Source organism: Sorex fumeus, unplaced genomic scaffold (assembly GCF_029834395.1).
Source record: "Sorex fumeus unplaced genomic scaffold, SorFum_2.1 ptg000265l, whole genome shotgun sequence".
Lineage (NCBI taxonomy): Eukaryota > Metazoa > Chordata > Mammalia > Eulipotyphla > Soricidae > Sorex > Sorex fumeus.
The window spans coordinates 3,196,176-3,214,190 of NW_026606322.1; the positions used below are offsets into that span (position 1 = coordinate 3,196,176).

The 18,015-nt window shown below is 41.1% G+C and overlaps 1 protein-coding gene across 1 annotated transcript in view; it reads right to left on the reverse strand.

Annotated features, from left to right (window-relative positions):
* Positions 1-18,015, reverse strand: part of CFAP91 (cilia and flagella associated protein 91) — an 89,927-nt gene that overhangs the window by 47,321 nt on the left and 24,591 nt on the right. The window contains exon 6 of the mRNA XM_056109130.1: positions 16,744-16,925. Coding sequence (XP_055965105.1) covers positions 16,744-16,925 — 182 coding nt within the window. The remainder of the gene's footprint in view (positions 1-16,743; positions 16,926-18,015) is intronic.

The window sequence follows — 18,015 nt, forward strand, 5'->3', positions numbered from 1 at the left end:
ACATTTGTTGTTTCTAGTCATTTTGATAGAGATCATTCTCAGGAGTGCAAGCACTGTGGTTTGGATTTGCATTTCCCTAATAAGTGAAGTTGACCATTTTTCATATGACTATGGGTTTCTATATATGTTCTTTGGAGAAGTGTATATTTAAATCTTTTGTTCAGTTTTTTTGGTTGGGTTGTTTGTTTTTATATTGATAGTTTGCTTCCATTATTTATCTTTTTGAATAGTAACTCTTTGTCAAATGTATTTATACAAATACCTTCTCTAATTGATAAGTCACCTTTTATATTTATGCTAGTTTCTTTTGTTGTATATATATATATATTAAATTTGATGTTCTCCCACTATTTATGTTTGTTTCCCTTGCCACTGGAGTTAGAATTTCAAATACATCTCTGAGGTCTTTTTTTTTTTTTCGGGGTTCATCTAAATTTTATTTTTTTTTTTACAGTTGTAGATTTACAATTTTTTGTGGTTGGGTTTCGATTATACAATGATCAGATACCCATCCCTCCACCAGTGCCCATTTTCCACCACCATGGATAATATCCCTCCCACCCCCATCCTCCCATCCCCCCTGTCTCTGTGGCAGGGCAATCCCCTGTGTTCTCTCTCTCCTTTTGGGTGTTGTGGTCTGCAAAAGAGGCATTGAGTGGCAAACATGTTCAGTCCATAGTCTACTTTCAACATGCATTTCCCCTCCTGGGAGGATCCTCCAAACACCCTTTATTTGGTGCTCCCTTCTCTATCTGAACTGCCCTTTCCTCTGAGGTCTTAATCCAAGAGTATATCTCCTATGTTTTATTCTATGTATTTTATGGTTTAAGGTCTCATTTACATAATCCACTTTGTGTTCATTTTTGTGCATGATCCTTCCTCCCTCCCTCCCTCCCTTCTCTCCTTCCTTCCTTCCTTCCTTCCTTCCTTCCTTTCTTCCTTCCTTCCTTTCCTCCTTCCCTCTCTCCCTCCCTCCCTCCCTCCCTCCTTCCTTCCTGCTTCCTTCCAGAATTTTTTATGTATAATATGTCATTAGCAAATAATGATCATTTCGCTTCCAATAGGGCTCTCTCCATATATTTTTTCTTTCTTTTTTTTTTTATTAGTGAAACACCATGAGGTACAGTTGTAGATTTACAAACTTTCGTGCTTGGGTTTCTGTTATACAATGATCGAGTACCCATCCCTCCACCAGTGCCCATTCTCCACCACCAATGATTCCAGTAGCCTTCCCACCCCCCACCCCTCCCCCCCACCCCACCCCACCTCTGTGGTAAAGCATTCCCTTTTGCTCTCTCTTTCCTTTAGGGTGTTGTAGTTTTCAATCACTTAATCACTTAAGTGATTAAGTGATTCACTTAACTTCCCGTTAGTCGTCGATTTGCTCAAGCGGGCGCCAGTAACGTCTCCATTTGTCCCTGTCGCGTGCTAGTGTAGCCCAATGGCATCTCTTCGCTCTGGGAACATGGAGGGCCTCAAACCGATCGTTCATGATCTTGACAAAGAAGTCTGACCATCTGGTAGGTGGGCGGCCACGCGGTCTCTTGACATCCCGTGGAATCCAATCAGTAACAGCTCTAGTCCAACGGTCGTCTTTAAATCTCATTACGTGACCAGCCCATCTGATTTTCGACACCTTGGCATATGAGACAGCGTCCCTGATCCTTGATCGTCGACGGATGTCAGAACTCCGGATTCGTTCTCTCATTTGAGTGAAACGTGATATTCCAAGCATAGCTCTTTCTATTCTTCTTTGGGAGACCTAAATGGCGTTCTCATCTTGTTTGCGTAGGGCCCAGGTCTCTGAGGCATATGTTAATGCAGGAAGAACAGTGGAATCAAAGAGATGTGCCCAGAGCCGGAGGTTCTTCGTCCTCTTAGCTATTTCTTCGACGTTCTTGAAGGCGTTCCAAGCTGCTCTCTTCCTCCTGCGCAGCTCGGGTGCCAGGTCATTTGTCATGTTGACCTCTCGACCTAGGTACACATAGCTGTTGCATTCGGAGATGGTCGTTCCATTGAGAGCAAATGGGGCGTCAGGAACAAGGCTGTTTCTCATAAACATTGTCTTCGTAAGATTCAGCTGTAGTCCTACCTTTCCACACTCACGGTCAAAGTCGGCCAGCATTTGTGCCGCTTGGCTGATGTTTGGTGTTATTAAAACAATGTCATCAGTAGTTTTCAATAGAGCCATTGAATGACCATCATGTTCAGTCTATAGCCTACTTTCAGCACACATCTCACATGCCAAGCGAATCCTCCAAACACTCTTAACTTAGTGTTCCCTTCTCTATCTGAGCTGCCTTTTCCCTCAGTATGTGTTGCCGGCTTCCAAGCTGTGGAGCAGACCTCCTGGTACTTATCTCAATTATTCTTGGGTGTTCGTTTCCCATTCTGTTACTTTATATTCCCCAGATGAGTGCAGTCTATGTCTCTTTCTGACTCATTTCACTTAGCATGATACTTTCTATGTAGAACCACTTGTTTTCAAATTTCATGACTTCATCTTTTCTAACAAAATCATAGTATTCCATTGTGTAGATGTCCCAAAGTTTCTTTAACCAGTCATCTGTTTTCAGGCACTCGGGTTTTTTTTCCCAAATTCTGGCTATTGTGAACAGTGCAGCAATGAACCGACAAGTGCAGATGTCATTTCAACTGTACTTTTTTGCCTCTCCGGGATATATTCCCAGGAGTGGTATTGCTGGGTCAAATGGGAGCTCAATTTCTAATTTTTTAAGAATCGTCCATATTGTTTTCCAAAAGGGCTAAACCATTTGGCATTCCCACCAGCAGTGAAGGAGGGTCCCTTTCTCGCCATATCTGTGCCAACACCAGTTGCTTTTGTTCATTTGGATATGGGCCAATCTCTGTGGTGTGAGATATCTCATTGTTGTTTTGATCTGCATCTCCCTGATGATTAGTGGTGTAGAGAATTTTCTCATGTGCCTTTTAGCCATTCGGATTTCTTCTTTGAGAAAGTTTCTGTTCATTTCATCCCCTCATTTTTTGATGGGGTTGGATGTTTTCTTCTTGTAGAGTTTAACCAGTGCTTTGTATATCCTTGATATCAACCCCTTATCGGATGGGTATTGGGTGAATATCCTTTCGCATTCTGTAGACTGTCTTTGTATCTTGGTCACTGTTTCTTTTGAGGTGCAGAAGCTTCTTAGTTTAAGATAGTCCCATTTGGAGCGCCAAATAAAGAATGTTGGGAAGATCCTCCCAGGGTGGGAGATGCATGCTGAAAGTAGACTATAGACCAAAAATGATTGCCACCCAATGCCTCTTTTGCAAACCACAGCACCCAAAGGGAGAGAGATAACAAAACGGAGTGCCCTGCCACAGAGACAAGGTGGGATAGGGGGGTGGGGGGGTTGGAGGGATACTGGGATTGGTAGGGGTGGAGAATGCGCACTGGTGGTGGGATGGGTACTCGATCATTGTATAACTGAAACCCAAGCACAAAAATGTGTAAGTCTACAACTGTACCTCATGGTGTTTCACTAATAATAATAAAAAAAGATAGTCCCATTTTGTCTATCTGTTTTCACTTTCTTGGCCAGTGGCATGTCAACTTTGAAGATACCGTTAGCTTCAATATTGTGGAGGGTTTTGCCAACCTTGTCTTCAATGTATCTTATGGATTCTGGTCTGATGTTCAGGTCTTTAATCCACTTTGATCTTACTTTTGTACATGGTGTTAGGTAAAGATCTGAGCCCATTTTTTTCTTGCATGTAGCTGTTCAGTTTTGCCAGCACAATTTGTTAAAGAGGCTTTCCTTGATCCACTTCACATTTCTTGCTCCCTTATCAAAGATTAGATGATCAAATATTTGGGTGGGGGGATTTCAGTATATTCAACCCTGTTTCATTGGTCTGCAGCTCTGTCTTTGTTCCAGTACCACACTGCTTTAATTATTACCGCTTTGTAGTAGAGTTTGAGGTTGGGGAGATTGATTCTTCCCTTTTTCTTTTTCCCAAGAATTGCTTTAGCTATTCATGGGGGCTTATTGTTCCATATGAATTTCATGAGTGTTTGCTCCATTTCTTTGAAGAATGTGATGGGTATTCTTATAGAGATAGCATTGAATTTGTGCAATGCTTTGGGGAGTATTGCCATTTTGATAATGTTAATTCTCCCAATCCATGAGCGGGGGTTATCTTTCCATTTCCTCATGTCCTCTTTTATTTCCTGAAGTAGCATTTTGTAGTTTTCTTTGTACAGGTCTTTTACATCCTTAGTTAAGCTGATTCCTAGGCATGGATTTTTTTTTTCTTACCTAGTTGATCTGGCTATGGTTTCCAAAATTATGTTGAGCAGCAGTGGTACATCCTTGAGTTGTTACTGATCTTAGAGGAAAAGCATTGTTTGTCTCCACTGTGTATGTTAGCTATGGGCTTGTCATTTAGGGCCTGGAAAGATAGAACAGTGGGTATGGCATCTGCCTTGCATGTGGCCAACCCGGGTTTAATCCTTGGCATCCCATACAGTCCCCTGAGCACCACTGGAGTAATTCCTGAGTGTAGATCCAGGAGTAACCCTGAAGCATCACCAGGTGTGATCCAAAAATCAAATAAATGAATAAATAAATAAGCTGTTAAGTTAAGTCATATGAAGCTTTTTAAAATGCTAGGGTGAGAGAGAGAGAGAAAAAAAGTGCCTGCTGTAGGGGCAGACTGGGACAGGGTGGGAGGCTTGCAGGGAGGGAAACTGAGGACATTAGTAGTGGGAAATGTACAATGGTAAAGGGATGAGCATTGGAACATTTTATGAGTGAAACCCAATTATGAACGAATTTGAGATTGTTTATCTCACGGTGATTCAATGTTTAAAAAATTATTTCAGCATGACAACAGTAATTGTGTAATAAATATTTAAAATTATACTGGAAATTCTATGTTTGAAGGTGAGGAATTTAATTATGACAATTTTAATTATGACAAACTTTTAATTATGACAGTTTGATTTACAAGGTTATCATATACAGGGTACCTACAAGATAAAACTGTAATTAATAGGCCTGTCTGGTGATGGGAATCTGAAACAATATTACCAATGAATTTCTGAAGTATAACCTTAGATATTAGTATAACCTTAGATATTAGTTTTCTAGGTTGTTTGTATCAGTATTTTATATAACTGATCTGTTTAGGGACATTATTATAAAAAAAAGAAAAATCATATGCAATAAACAAATATTTTCTAAATAAAAAAAAGGTAACTCACTTTTGTTTTGTTTCGAAGCCACAAAACCAGTGTTCTCAAGGGTTACTCCTGGCTCTGAACTCAGGAATCATTCTTGGCAGTGCTCGGGGGACCATGTGGGAGACCGGGTATCAAACCCAGGTCAGCTTCATGCAAAGCAAATGCCCTACCTCTGCTTTATGTCTCCAGCCACAAGGTATGTCACTTAAACTCCAAGTTTATTGAGTTTTTATTAAAAATGAATGCTGAACTTTGTGAATTTTTTCATTGCCTATTTACATGCATAAAATTTTTACCTTTTATTATGAGGCATACTATATCAATTCATTTGCATATGTTTAATCATCCTTGCATCCCTGAATTGAACCTTACTTGGTTTTGGTACATCATTGTTTTGATGCACTAAGATTCTCCAGTTGATTGAGGATATTGGTTCATAGCTTTCTTGTACGTGTTGTCCTAGGATTGGCTTTAGAATTATGGCTGTCCTCTTTAAATTCAAGGATTGTGGCAGAGAAATAATATTAGAAAACATCTTTCAGATGTAGCTCATGACTTGTTATCTGTGCGCTATGTCATCTATGGTTATTTACTCAGCAGATATTTTAGCTACATGTGGGGAATATTGTGCAACTATAGAATAATTACTTCTTAGAATGATTTGTACTGGGGAAAATTAAGTATAAATAAATTAATTCACAGATAGTTACATATTGCAGGTGTGGGGATAAGGAGGTGAGTATAGGACATGAATCTGATCCTTGAGGTCTTAAGAAACAAAAAGTACAGAAAAACATTCAACTAACACCATATTCAACAGTCAAAGACTTAAAACTTTCCTCTATCAACTCCATGTAAAACAACACAAGAATACCCACTCTCATCACTTCTGTTCAAAGCAGTACTGGAATCCCTGGCCAGAGAAATATGGCAAGAAAAAGAAATAAAGGATATCTGAATCAGAAAAGAAGCACAACTGTTTCTATTTGCAGATAACATTATATCAGACATGAAACTCTAAATAGTTGTCAAAACCCTGAAGATTATCAAAAATCTGTTAGAACTATATATAAATTCAATAACGTTGCAAGATACAAACTTAACAAATACTAGTTCTGTTTCTACACACTAACAGCAAATTCTAAAAACATTATAAAATTGAATAAGAGCAATAGTACAGTGAGTAAGGTGCAGTCAGCTGACCTAAGTTCAATTCCCAGCACCACAAACAGTCCCCAAAGCCACAAGCAGTGCCAGGAGGAATCTTTGAGCACAGAACCAGGAGTAAACCCTGAGCACCTCTGGGTATGGCTAAAAGCAAACAAAAAAGATAAAACAAACCTAACGTACACTAGCATCAAGAGCAACAAAACATAGCTTAATAGTCAATGTAACTAAGGTGGCGGTAAAATATATACATGCATATGTATATCTATGTATGTATATATATGATATTAATGAAAGAAACCAAAGAACACAAATAGATGGAAATATATTCCGTGTTCATGGATCAGAAGAATTAATATTGTTCAAATGTTCATGTCACTTTTAGCCACCTACAGATTCAAAGCAATTCTATAAAACAGTGTAATGGCATTTTTCCCAGAAATAGAGAAAACAATCCAAAATTCATATGAGGGGACCAAAGAAATAGGAGAGAGGATAAAATGCCTGCCTTCCATGAGACTAACCTGGGTTTGTCTCCCAGCACCCAATATAATTCCCCAAGATCACCAGTAGTGATCCCTGAGAGAAAAAACAGAAGAGTAAGCCCTGAACACATCAAGGTGTTGCATGAAGTCCAAAAAATATAAAAAGGATAAAATTTATATGAAATTGATATATGACACCAAATTATCAAAGCAAACTTAAAAACAGAACTAGAAGCATTACATCTCCCAACTTCAAACAATATTACAAAGTTATAGTAATAAAAATAACATTACTAACATAAAAAGATTAAACAGAACAAAGAAGTTATCAAACTCATGCACAAAAAATTAAATAACATTTGACAAAAGTACCAATATTACTTGACAGGGAAAAGACAGTCCCTTCAATAAATGATGCCCCAAAAAACTAACATTTAGAAAGTAAAAGAATTGATCTGGACTCCTATTATACACTACTCAAAAGGTACTCAAAATATCTCACTCTGGCAGCGGAGACAGATCTAAGGGCAAAGGGCTGAAGCACTCAGTTTGCTTGCAGAAGCTCTGAAATCAACCCCTAGCACCACAATTCCCTCAAACACTTCCAGGTCCCCTAAGCACCAGGTATGGTCAAAAAATAAAACAAAGCAATCTGTTCAAAATTACTCAGAAATACTATCCATAAGACCTAAAACTGTAAAACTTCTAGAAAAAAACATAAGGAGAAAGCTTATTAATATTTGTCACAGTGCCTTTTAAAGATGACATCAAAGGCACAAGCAAACTCTACAAATGAGACTACAGGGAATTAAGGGATTAACAGCCAAAGTATACGAGGAATTTATACAAATCAGCTGTGAAACCAACTGAAAACAGGAAAAACAACTAAAAAATGGACACAGGATCTTATGGAAAATAAAAAGTGGTCGGAATCATTAATCATCATAGAAATCAAAACTAGAAAGATATACACTTTTCACCATTAAAATGATTTTATAAAAAATACAAGAGGGGCCGGAGAGATAGCACAGTGGGTAGGGTGTTTGCTTTGCACGCAGACAATCCAGGTTCAATCCCCAGCATCCCATATGGTCCCCTGAGCACTGCTAGGAGTAACTCCTGAGCGTAGAGCCAGGAGTAACCCCTGTGCATCGCCAGGTGTGACCCAAAAAAGAGAAAAAAAATACAAGAGGTGGGGGGCTGGAGAGATAGTACAGCAGGAAGGGCTCTCACCTCACATGTAACCTACCTGTCTTTAATCCCCAGTGTAGCATATGGATCCCTGAGCAGTGCTAGGAATGATCCTTGAGTGCAGAGCTGCTGAGTGTGGGTCTGCTGAGTGTGGGTCTCTCTCTCTCTCTCTCTCTCTCTCTCTCTCTCTCTCTCTCTCTCTCTCTCTCTCTCTCTCACACACACACACACACACACACACACAAGATCACTAGCACCAGCAATGATGTTGAGAAAGAGAATCCTTGCATACTACTGGACAGGGAGAGGTGGGGAGAAACGGGTGGCCGTGGTGGAAGTAGGTATAGCCAATAGAGAAAACAGTGTGGACATTCCTCAAAAGGTCAAAACTAGAACTAGTACATGACGTAGTAGTCCTTCAGGGCACATTTCCTAAGGAAATGAAATGCTACTTGACACAGGTGTATCCCCACGCAGCCGTTAGCATTACTGACTATGACCCAAACATAGAAGCAACCTGAATCCATGCACAAGCTAAAGAAGGTGTGATTTACAGATCTTCATACCTATGTGCTATAATGTAATATTATTTTATTACACATAATTATACTGTAGTGAACATCTTTACCCCAATCTCGAACATCCTTGCCCCAATCTCATGATGAATTTCTCTAGGATCCCTAGAAATGGCAATATTTAGTCTGGCAGCTAGACCATAGATACGATGGTTTCGGTTCTTAGAGATACTGCCAAGTATCCCTGCAGGAAGTATATTTTGACTCTTCTCAGATTCCCTTAAACCTCCCCCACAAGCCACACTTCCTCACTCTTCCCACATTGCTTCTGTCTGATCTCAGCTGCTTCTTTTAGTCTTTACAAATAATATCTAGAAGTTCACAGATTGTGTGTGTGTGTTCTTGTTGCATGAGTGAATTTTCTGGGAAGAGACAATGATTTACAAGTGTATAGTTATACTTGCTACAGGAATTTAACATTGAAATTATTTGGAGATATAAAACTTGAGGTAATGAACATACATGTAAAATAATACATATAAAATCTTAATTAAATATAAATGATTAATAAAATATTTGAGGTGGTAGTTTTCCCTTGATAATCATGGTGTGTGCCTCTATTTTGACTAAATCTGTCCTTATAAAACAGTTTAAAATTTTCTTTATACATGCCTTATCCATGGATGTTATTTTCTAAGCACTTTATTATTGCTGCTATTGTGAGTAATTTTTTCAATGACATTTCTAAATTAATGATGCTCACATATGGCTACTGATCTTTTTATGCTGACTTCATCTATCTTGCTGAACTCTTCTGAGTTCCTTATGCTCTGCTACTTCATTTCATTTTCTTTTTTGCTTTTTGGGTCACACCCGGTGATGCACAGGGGTTACTCTTGGCTCTGAACTCAGGAATTACTCCTGGCAGTGCTAGGGGACCATATGGGATGCTGGGAATCGAACCCGGGTTGGCCACGTGCAAGGCAAATGCCCTACCCACTGTGCCATCGCTCCAGCCCCTATTTCATTTAATTTTCTAAATAAGCACATTGTCAGCAAATAAAAGAGAAGTTTATCTTTCTAATCTTCATACACCTTTTTATTTTTTTAATCTTAGAATTGACTCGGTATTTGTCAGCCAGGAAGTCACTGCTGCCACGCAAGTGACAGTTTGCTGAATAGGTAGATACTTACTATTCCTGTCAGCCTGCTTTCCTCATCCATCTGAGCAACTAAAAGCTACTATCATTGTTTAATACAAAAATTCAGCCTGTATTTCCAAGTATTCTTAGGTGGGAGAGGCAGTGAGAAGCGGTTATAACCCACTTTGATAAGCTCAGATTGTTCTCTGTGTTGCTACTACAAATAGTACTGATACATCACAATCACAATCACAAATCATCCTGTTATTCGTCGATTGCCTCGAGCAGGCCCCAGTAACGTCTCTTTCATCCTAGCCCTGAGATTATATTCAAGGCTCTTTAGGAGAATGAGACCCACCATTGTTACTGGTATTTGGCATATTGAGTACGCCACGGGGAGTTTGCCAGACTCTGCCGTGTGGGCAGGCTACATTCGGTAGCCTGCCAGTTTGTCCAAAGTAGGAATGAGATAATAAGATGTCATAATAAGATGCCGCGCAGCCCAGGAGCTGGTTTTTATAGTCTCTGAGTCTTGGCCGTTGATGGGATTACACGGCGCCAGGGGGCCAGTTGGTGGGTGTGACCCCCGCCTACTGGAATTTGGAGGATCTGGGTGGAGGATGCTTGGCCCAAATCCGAGTAGGCTTAGAGATCTCAGCCCCGAAACCCTCGTGACTTTGTCCCTCTGCCAGTACCTTCATGTGTGCGGAGAGTGGTCTCAGCATGGTGGTGGCTGGTCCTGGAGGTCTTTGGCTGCTGGAGCCCTGGTCGGGGCGGGGAGGAAAGCTCAACCCACTCCCCTCCAAGGGGCCCCGGCGAGGACAGCCAGGCGCGGGGGCAGGAGACTGCACTGTTCTCTTCCGGGAGCTGGTTTTTACAGTCTCTGAGTCTTGGCTGTTGATGGGATTACACGGCGCCAGGGGGTCAGTTGGTGGGTGTGACCCCCGCCTACTGGAATTTGGAGGATCTGGGTGGAGGATGCTATCCAAAGTTTTTTTTAGTATATTATGATTATTGTGGATTACCTCTATTAAATTACTTTATTACTTAATAAAGTTCCTTCTGGTTTCAGTTTATTTCAACTTTAGAAAATAGTAAATGTTCTCAAAATACTTTTCATGCACTGATTGAAGAATTTTTCTCCCTACACCTTCTGTTAAAATGGTAAATTTTTCTGGTTTTCTGATATTGTACTAATCTTGAATTTATATGATCGGTCACTAGGGTATGATAAGTCATCTTCCAAAAATACTGTGAGAGTTGACTGCTAGTATCTTCTTTAAGAATAAAACTAAAAAAACGGAACCCTGACATGCTGCCCACAAACGCCCCTCCTCAGCCCCTCCCCACTACTTATTAAGGTCTGAAATGGCCACGATCCCAGAGACACACAAACAAATCTCAGAACCCAGCAGCTCTTGACAGAAATGCCTCCAGACTTTGCATTAGGCCAGCTTCACCAGGCCACCCCAGATGGGAAAAGGTGTTGTCCCACCCCGAGAAGACTGGTGGCCGCCATCTTCCAGAGCTCATTGGAAAATCTAGGTTTGAGTCAGCAGTGACGACAAACACCAGATCTCTCAGGATAAGGGAGGAGCTGGTCCTTCTCCCCTACTCTGACAGAACCCTGAGATGCTGCCCATGAACAGCCACCCAGGTACTTATTAAACTCCGTAACAGCCACGATCCCAGAGACACACAAACAAATCTCGGAACCCAGCGGCTCTTGCAGAAACCTCTACAGACCTAATTATTAAAATTTTATAATTCCAAGATCGTGTGGCCACTCTCACAGCTGCATGACATCATATGCTATTCATAGCCAGCAATAGGGAACAAATTGTCTAACGTTGCCTTTTCAGCAGGTCTGACTGATGGGGGGAAATTCCAAATAATAATGGTGGGTCTGGTGTCCAAATATTGAATGTAATCAAAGTAGAGAGAGAGTAATGTGGAAATTATCTGCCACACAGGTAAGGGTAGGGGTGGGATGGGTGAGATGGGCTCCAGCACTCCAGCCCATATCACAAGCGGGGATACTGGGGGTTTTGGAGGAAAATGTGCACTGGTGAAGGGATGGGTGTTTGATCATTGTCTGACCACGGCTCAAACATGAAAGCTTTGTAATTGTTCTCACGATTCCATTTTTTTAAAAAAAGAATAAAACTATTTTTATGTGAAACTGATCTGCAATTTTCCATTTATTTATTTATTTTTATTAATGAAACACCATGAGGTATCCCTTTTTTTAAAAAAAATGTTTCGTAAATCACCATGAGATAGTTACAGATTTACAAACTTTCGTGATTACTTTTCAGTCATCCAATGATCGAGTACCCATCCCTCCACCAGTGCCCATTCTCCATGCAATTTTCCTTTCTCGTACTGTCCTTATTCAGTTTTCACATCAAGACCTAGCTTTTCATAAAATGAATGAATTAACTTCAGTTTTTCTCTCTGCTAGAAAGTGTGGCATAAACAAATTATCCCCGTAAGAGTAGTAAAATCACCTACAAAACTATCTAGGTGGGATGTTCTTATTTGGGGGAGCTGTGTGTAAGCAAGGAGTGAAGAGCAGCCTGCAACAGCTTGGTGGCAACTCCGCACTCTGCTCATGGGCTGCTTCTGTCCAGTGTTCAGGGGACCTTGAGGTGCCGGGGATCTAACCAGAGTCGGATGCATGCAAGACTCTGGTTCGATCTTACAAGTGTAAGTCTGACACTCCAAAGGTTTTCTTTACCAACAACTTCACGACTGATCTCAGAAGAGATGCCAAGCCAATGAAGTTCATAGGTACACTGGTCTCCAGCAGTGAAAACTCTGGGATGTCCTGGGAAGAGGGGGGGGCCAAATCCCCACCATGCTGAAGCCCCAGCAGTTGAACCCATACCTCACAGTCTCCACCATACAAACGGTTTGACTTCACTGCTTCATGGATAATCTTGGAAGAGAGCCAATCTGACAAAACTCAGTTCTACAGATCCTGAAGCTCTTGGAGCATGTGGCCCAGTACACAGCTGTGACACCTCCAAATTCCACAATACTAAAAGCCCAGTAGGTGCACAGCAAATTAGACAGGAAAGAAGCATAGAAACCAACTAAGCTCAGTAAGCAAAAACAATAACAGAAGGCTCAACGAAATGAGTTCAGTAATTCTCTGTCTGTCCTTCTTATTTATTTCACTCAGCATGATACTCTCCATGTCCATCCATTTATGAGCAAATTTCATGACTTCATTCTTTTTCTAATAGTTGTATAGTATTCTATTCTTTACTAAACTGTTTTTTATATAATTCCATTTAGCACAGTCAATCCTCTGACAATGACTTTAATAATGTAGCACTGTAGCACTGTCCTCCCGTTGTTTCTCCATTTGCTCGAGCGGGCACCAGAACGTCTCCATTGTGAGACTTTTTTGGCTCATACCTAGTGATGCTCAGGTGTTACTCCTGGATCTGCACTCAAAAATTACTCCTGGAAATGCTCGGGAGACCATATGAGATGCCAGGGATCGAACCTGGGTTGGCCACACGCAAAGCAAATGCCCCTTCCTGCTGTACTATCTCTCTGGTCCTGCAAATTTCTTTTACTTGAATATTTTGTTTTAATTGAATTACAGTTACAAAGCTTTCATGATCAGGTTTCAGTCATACAGTGTTCCAACACCCATTCCTCTACCGGTGTAAATTTCGCACCACCAAAATCCCTCATATCCTTCCTGCCAGCCTCCTCACCCCACCCCCCACCCCTTCCATAGCCTGCTTCTATGGCAGGCACTTTTCTCCTCCCTCCCTTCCTTTCTTCCTCCCTTCCTCCTTCCTTCCCTCTCTCTCCCTCGCTCCCTCGCTCCTTCCCTCTCCCCCTCCTTCCTTTTCCCCTTTTGGGCATTATGGTTTGCAATACAGATACCGAGAGATCATGATGTTTGGTCCTTTACCCACTTTCAGCACATCTCTCATTCAGAGCAATTCCAACCATCACTTCCATAATGGTCCCTTCTCTATCCCAACTTCCCTCTCCTCAGCCCTTCAGGAGGGCTTCCAACCAAGGGCCATTCATGCTGGCCCTTGTTTCTATTGTCCTTGGGTATTATTCTCATACTATTTATTTCTATATCCCAGAAATGAGTTCAGTAATTCTATGTCTGTCCTTCTTCTTCTTTATTTCACTCAGCATGATACTCTCCATGTCCATACATTTATGAGCAAATTTCATGACTTCATTCTTTTTCTAATAGTTGTATAGTATTCTATTTTTTACTAAACTGTTTTTTATATAATTCCATTTAGCACAGCGGGTAGGGTGTTTGCCTTGCAAGCGGCCAACATGGCGAACCCGAGTTCTATTCCTCCGCCCCTCTCGGAGAGCCCGGCAAGCTACCGAGAGTATCTCGCCCGCATGGCAGAGCCTGGCAAGCTACCCGTGACGTATTCGATATGCCAGACACAGTATAGATGGTAGGAACTCAGGAATGAGTAACTCTTAGAGGCGTCTGGGAGCTCAGACTGAGGTAAAATTTTCAACAAACAGCAAGAAATGTATCAGGAATTGGCAGATCAGAGGAAAGGAGATTTAGATTTCCAATATTGGCAAGATGTGTAAAGGTAAAATAGCTGAGTGGAAACGGGAAAAAAAATCTTTAGCAAGTCAATTTCTCTAATTGTTTTATTCAAGTTTGCTATTGTTCCCTGAAATTAGCACAGTAATATTTCCCTTAAAGTTATACAATTATTTAACTTTAAAATAAGGCAGTGAGGCTAGAGAGACAGGATAGTGGGTGAGACCCTTGCCTTGAGCATGGCTGACCTAAATTAAATCCCTGGCATCCCATATGGTTCCCCTACAACCTCCAGGAGGTTGTACTGATTCCTGAAAGCAGAGCCAGGAGTGAGACCTGAGCATTGCTGGGTTTGACCTAAAAACCATAAAATAAAATATAAGGCAAAAGATGTGCAGCTATTTTTTAAGTTATACCCCCTTCTAATCCTATACTACTTATGAGCATCCTGCATCTTTTGTCTTGATGCTTTCCACAAGAGGCTTGTCTATATAATTGATCCTTTTGTGTTTTGTGTTGTTTTGTTTAATTTTTTTTTTTTTTTTTTTCCCCTTTATTTTATTTTATTTTTTTTAAAGTTGTAGATTTACAATTTTTTGTGCTTTGGTTTCAATTATACAATGATCAGATACCCATCCCTCCACCAGTGCCCATTTTCCACCACCATGGATAATATCCCTCCCACCCCCATCCCCCCATCCCCCCATCTCTGTGGCAGGGCAATCCCCTGTGTTCTCTCTCTCCTTTTGGGTGTTGTGGTCTGCAAAAGAGGCATTGAGTGGCAAACATGTTCAGTCCATAGTCTACTTTCGACATGCATCTCCCCTCCTGGGAGAATCCTCCAAACATTCTTTATTTGGTGCTCCCTTCTCTATCTGAATAGCCCTTTCCTCTAGGATACCCGGCTGGCCTCTAAGTTATGGAGTAATCCTCCTGGTGCTGATCTCAGCTATTCTTGGGTATTAATCTCATACTTTGTTACTTTATATCCCCCAGATGAATGCAATCTTTCTATGTCTATCCCTCTCTTTCTGACTCATTTCGCTTAGCATGATACTTTCCATATTGTACCACTTGTATGTAAATTTCATGACTTCATCTTTTCTAAGAGCTACATAGTACTCCATTGTGTAGATGTACCAAAGTTTCTTTAACCAGTCATCTGTTCTTGGGCATTCAGGTTTCTTCCAGTTTCTGGCTATTGTAAAGAGTGCTGCAATGAACAAACAAGTGCAGATGTCTCAATAAGCCCCCACGAATAGCTAAAGCAATTCTTGGGAAAAAGAAAATGGGAGGAATCAACCTCCCGAACTTCAAACTGTACTACAAAGCAGTAATAATTAAAACAGCATGGTACTGGAACAAAGGCAGAACTGCAGACCAATGGAACAGGGTTGAATACACTGACATTTCTCCTCAATCATATGCTCATCTAATCTTTGATAAAGGTGCAAGTAATGTGAAGTGGAGTAAGGAAAGCCTCTTTAATAAATTGTGTTGGCATCACTGGACGGCTACATGCAAAAAAATAGGCTCAGAACTCTGCCTAACACCATGTACAAAAGTAAGATCAAAATGGATTAAAGACCTCAACATCAGACCAGAAACCATAAGGTACATTGAAGACAAAGTTGGCAAAACCCTCCATGACATTGAAGCTAATGGTATCTTCAAAGATGCCACGCCACTGGCCGAGCAAGTGAAAACAGAGATAGATAAATGGGACTATCTTAAACTAAGAAGCTTCTGCACCTCCAAAGAAACAGTGACCAAAATACAAAGACAGTCTACAGAATGGGAAAGGATATTCACCGAATACACATCTGACAAGGGGTTGATATCCAGGATATACAAAATACTGGTTAAACTCCACAAGAAGAAAACATCCAACCCCATCCAAAAATGGGGCAATGAAATGAACAGAAACTTTCTCAAAGAAGAAATCCGAATGGCAAAAAAGCACATGAGAAAATGCTCTACATCATTAATCATCAGGGAGATGCAGATCAAAACCACAATGAGATACCATCTCACACCTCAGAGACTGGCCCAAATTCAAAAGAACAAAAGCAACCGATGCTGGCGTGGATGTGGCGAGAAAGGGACACTCCTTCACTGTTGGTGGGAATGTCCACTGGTTCAGCCCTTCTGGAAAACAGTATGGACGATTCTCAAAAAATTAGAAATTGAGCTCCCATTTGACCCAGCAATACCACTCCTGGGAATATATCCCAGAGAGGCAAAAATGTTTTGTTTAATTTTGTTGGCGATAACCCAGAGGTACTCAGGGCTTACTCCAGGATCAGGCCATTCCTGATGTCATCTGGCGATGAACCCAGAGTACTGCATAGGCAAGGCATACCACCACCTAGACCAGCCACTCCTTCAATCACTTCTATGTCTGTTTCCCCAGGAACTCGGAATCATGTGTGGTTAGCAGGACCATTATCTACCGATGTTCAAAAAATTCCCAACTCACCCCAAGTAAGAGTGGCCAGGGTCAGGAGCTCAGGGATTGTGTCCTGACACACTATATATTCTGGAGAATATGGGTCTGTCTGGACATCGGCTTCCCGGTAATCAGTCTGCGTGCCCACTGTGCTCTTTGTAAGGGCAGATGACTGCTTAGCAACAGGAGGTGAAGAGGTAAATGATTCTGCCCTGAAAGACAAATTATTTAAAAGATTAAAACCTGATATCATCACTTAGAATAGACCATATAATCAAGTAGAACTAAATAATTAAATTTCACTAAAACCATTTCCCCTTTATTTTCATTAATTAATTTTTTTATTGGGGCCCTGGGGGTCATCCCCAGCAGTGTTCAAGGGACCCTGCAATGTCTGGGATCAAGCCAGGTTCCTGCAGGTCCATTGAGCTCTCTCCTTAGCTCTCACAAGGAAATTTTACCTCATCCCTTGCACAAAAATTAATTTAATCTATTTTAAAATATTTAATGCTGGGGGCTGGAGCAACAGTACACAGCAGGTAGAGCATTTGCCTTGCAGGCAGCTGACCCGGGTTCAATCACCGGCATCACATATGGTTCCCCAAGCACTGCCAGGAGTAATTCCTGAGTGCAGAGCCTGGAATAACCCCTGAGCACTGTTGGGTATGACCCAAAAAGCAAATAATAATAATAATAATAATAATTGAAAAAATAAAAATAAGTTAATACTAAAGTGAAATTATAAAAGTACCAGAAGGGGTCAAGGAGATAGTACAAGGGTTAAGGTGCTTTCTCTACATGCCACTGACCTTGCTTTGATATCTGACACTCAACATGGTCCCCCAAGCCCTACCAGGAGTGATCTCTGAGCACAGAACCAGGAGTACCACCAAGTGTGGCCCCAACAGCCCCCAAAAAGAAAATGAAAGAGATCAAAATCATATATATATGTACATCACTGTCACTGTCACTGTCCTCCCGTTGTTCATCGATTTGCTCGAGTGGGCCCAGTAACATCTCCTTCATGAGACTTGTTGTTACTGTGTTTGGCATACTGAATACGTCACGAGTAGCTTGCCAAGTTCTGCCATGCTGGGGAGTTACTCTCGGTAGCTTGCCGGGCTCTCTGAGAGGGGCGGAGGAATCAAACTTGGGTCAGCCATGTTGGCCGCTTGCAAGGCAAACGCCCTACCCGCTGTGCTATCGTTCCACCCCTTTTATGTACATACACAAATATATATATATATATATACATACACACATATACAAATATCTTGCTTCTAACTTGAAAACCATAAATAG